Source organism: Calcarisporiella thermophila (genome assembly GCF_041956535.1).
Source record: "Calcarisporiella thermophila strain CBS 279.70 unplaced genomic scaffold VTP21scaffold_30, whole genome shotgun sequence".
NCBI classification, from domain to species: Eukaryota; Fungi; Calcarisporiellomycota; class Calcarisporiellomycetes; order Calcarisporiellales; family Calcarisporiellaceae; genus Calcarisporiella; species Calcarisporiella thermophila.
In genome coordinates this window covers 40336-42313 of record NW_027192220.1, presented here as the reverse complement: position 1 = coordinate 42313, position 1978 = coordinate 40336, and the positions used below count along the sequence as shown (strand labels likewise).

Genomic DNA, 1978 nt, shown 5'->3' with positions numbered 1-1978 from the left:
GAAGGATCTAAGTGTACAATCTGCGCATTTTGTGAAGGACTACGAGGTGGCCAGGTTCGATCTTGAACTCATGCTTTATGAGTCGGAAGGAGGTATTGTCGGAAGCCTACGCTATGCCACGTCTCTGTTTGATCGCTCAACAATCGAAAGGCATGTCGGTTATTTGACTACCATGTTACGGGCAATGACAGCTGATGTGGATCAGCTCATCAGTGCCACTGATCTCTTGTCACCCACTGAGCGTACACTACTTCTGCATACATGGAATACGACTCAGGAGGACTATCCAGCTGACCTGTGCCTCCACCACCTCTTTGAGCAGCAAGTCGCACGCACGCCCGATGCCATTGCTGTCGTGCACGAGGATCAGTCCCTGACCTATTCCGAACTGAATGCATGCGCCAATCGCCTAGCACATCATCTCATCAAGCTCGGTGTTCAGCCTGACGCTCCCGTAGGAATTTGTGTCGAGCGTTCGCTTGGACTGATCATTGGAATATTGGCAATTCTGAAGAGTGGGGGTGCCTACGTGCCTCTTGACCCTGTGCATGCGAGTGAACGTCTTCTCACCATTCTTACAGATGCATCGCCTTCGATTGTATTGGCCGATACGTACGGAAAGAGTGTACTTGGTGAGACAGCCTTGTCGTCACGAACTGCTGTGGATCCAAACTTACACCTTGAAGGCTCCATCGTCAACCCTCATGTCCCCAGTTTGCGTACGAATCATCTTGCCTACATTATCTACACCTCTGGATCCACCGGCAAGCCAAAAGGAGTGATGCTCGAGCATGCACAGGTCACTCGTCTGTTTAGCGCTACAGAGAACTGGTTCAAGTTCAATGAGCTTGACACTTGGTGTCTTATTCACTCCTACGGCTTTGACGTTTCGGTTTGGGAGATGTGGGGTGCGCTTCGTAACGGTGGCAAGCTGGTGATTGTCTCGCAGGAAGTTGTGCGTTCACCTCAAGAGTTATACCGTTTGGTTTGTGAACAAGGCGTGAGTGTCCTTAATCTAACCCCAAGTACTTTCAAGCCGATCGTTGACATTCAAGCGGAAGGTGGACTATGTGAGCAATTGCGCTATGTAATCCTTGCGGGTGAAGCTCTTGTTCCCGCCATGCTTCGACCATGGTATGTGTCACGAGTCGAGGATAGCCCTCAGATCGTAAACATGTATGGTCCAACGGAAACTCTACATGCAACATATCGTCCAATAAAGCTGGATGACTTTGACCAATCCAACAGCATAATCGGTGTTCGGATTCCGGATCTCCGAACATATGTATTAGACGGGAAGGGCCTGCCCTTGCCTCTAGGAGCTGTGGGCGAGCTTTATATTGGAGGAGCTAGTGTGGCACGAGGCTATTTGAACAGACCAGAGCTGACAGCCGAGAGATTCCTCCCAGATCCCTTTGCTGGAGTCGCTAAGGCACGAATGTATAAGACGGGTGATCTGGTGCGATACCTTCCTGATGGCAACCTGGTGTATCTTGGCCGCAACGATTATCAAGTCAAGATTCGTGGTTTCCGAATTGAGCTTGGCGAGATAGAGGCACGTCTAGTCGAGCACCCGCTTGTAAGCGAAGCTGTTGTGGTTACTGTAGGAGATGGGGCCAGCAAGAGGCTTGTTGCCTATGTGGTAGCTAAGTCAGATGAGCAGAACGAGGAATATGCTGATGAAGGAAGATGTAAGTGAGGACGAAGTTTTTCAAATGCAGAATTCGGATTGGGTCTCTTCGATGCTAACCTGTATTATCTGTAATGGGACACTACATAGCGCATTTTGCGTTGAGTCTTCGCTCACACCTTATAACGAAGTTACCAGAATACATGGTGCCAAGCGCGTTTGTGCGCATGGATAAGTTTCCATTGAATCATAATGGTAAACTCGACCGGCTGGCTCTTCCTACACCAGGTGAGGAAGATCTCGCTCGTCAAACTTACGAGGAACCACAAGGCGAGATCGAGATCGCCC

The 1978-nt window shown here is 49.7% G+C and overlaps 1 protein-coding gene across 1 annotated transcript in view; it reads left to right on the top strand.

Moving 5' to 3' along the window:
* VTP21DRAFT_7462 (uncharacterized protein) overlaps positions 1 to 1978 on the top strand; it is a gene marked incomplete at both ends in the record, with an annotated part of 12311 nt that overhangs the window by 7749 nt on the left and 2584 nt on the right. The window contains 2 exons of the mRNA XM_069398206.1: positions 38 to 1691; positions 1781 to 1918. Of these exons, the coding sequence (XP_069246460.1) occupies positions 38 to 1691; positions 1781 to 1918 (1792 nt within the window). The remainder of the gene's footprint in view (positions 1 to 37; positions 1692 to 1780; positions 1919 to 1978) is intronic.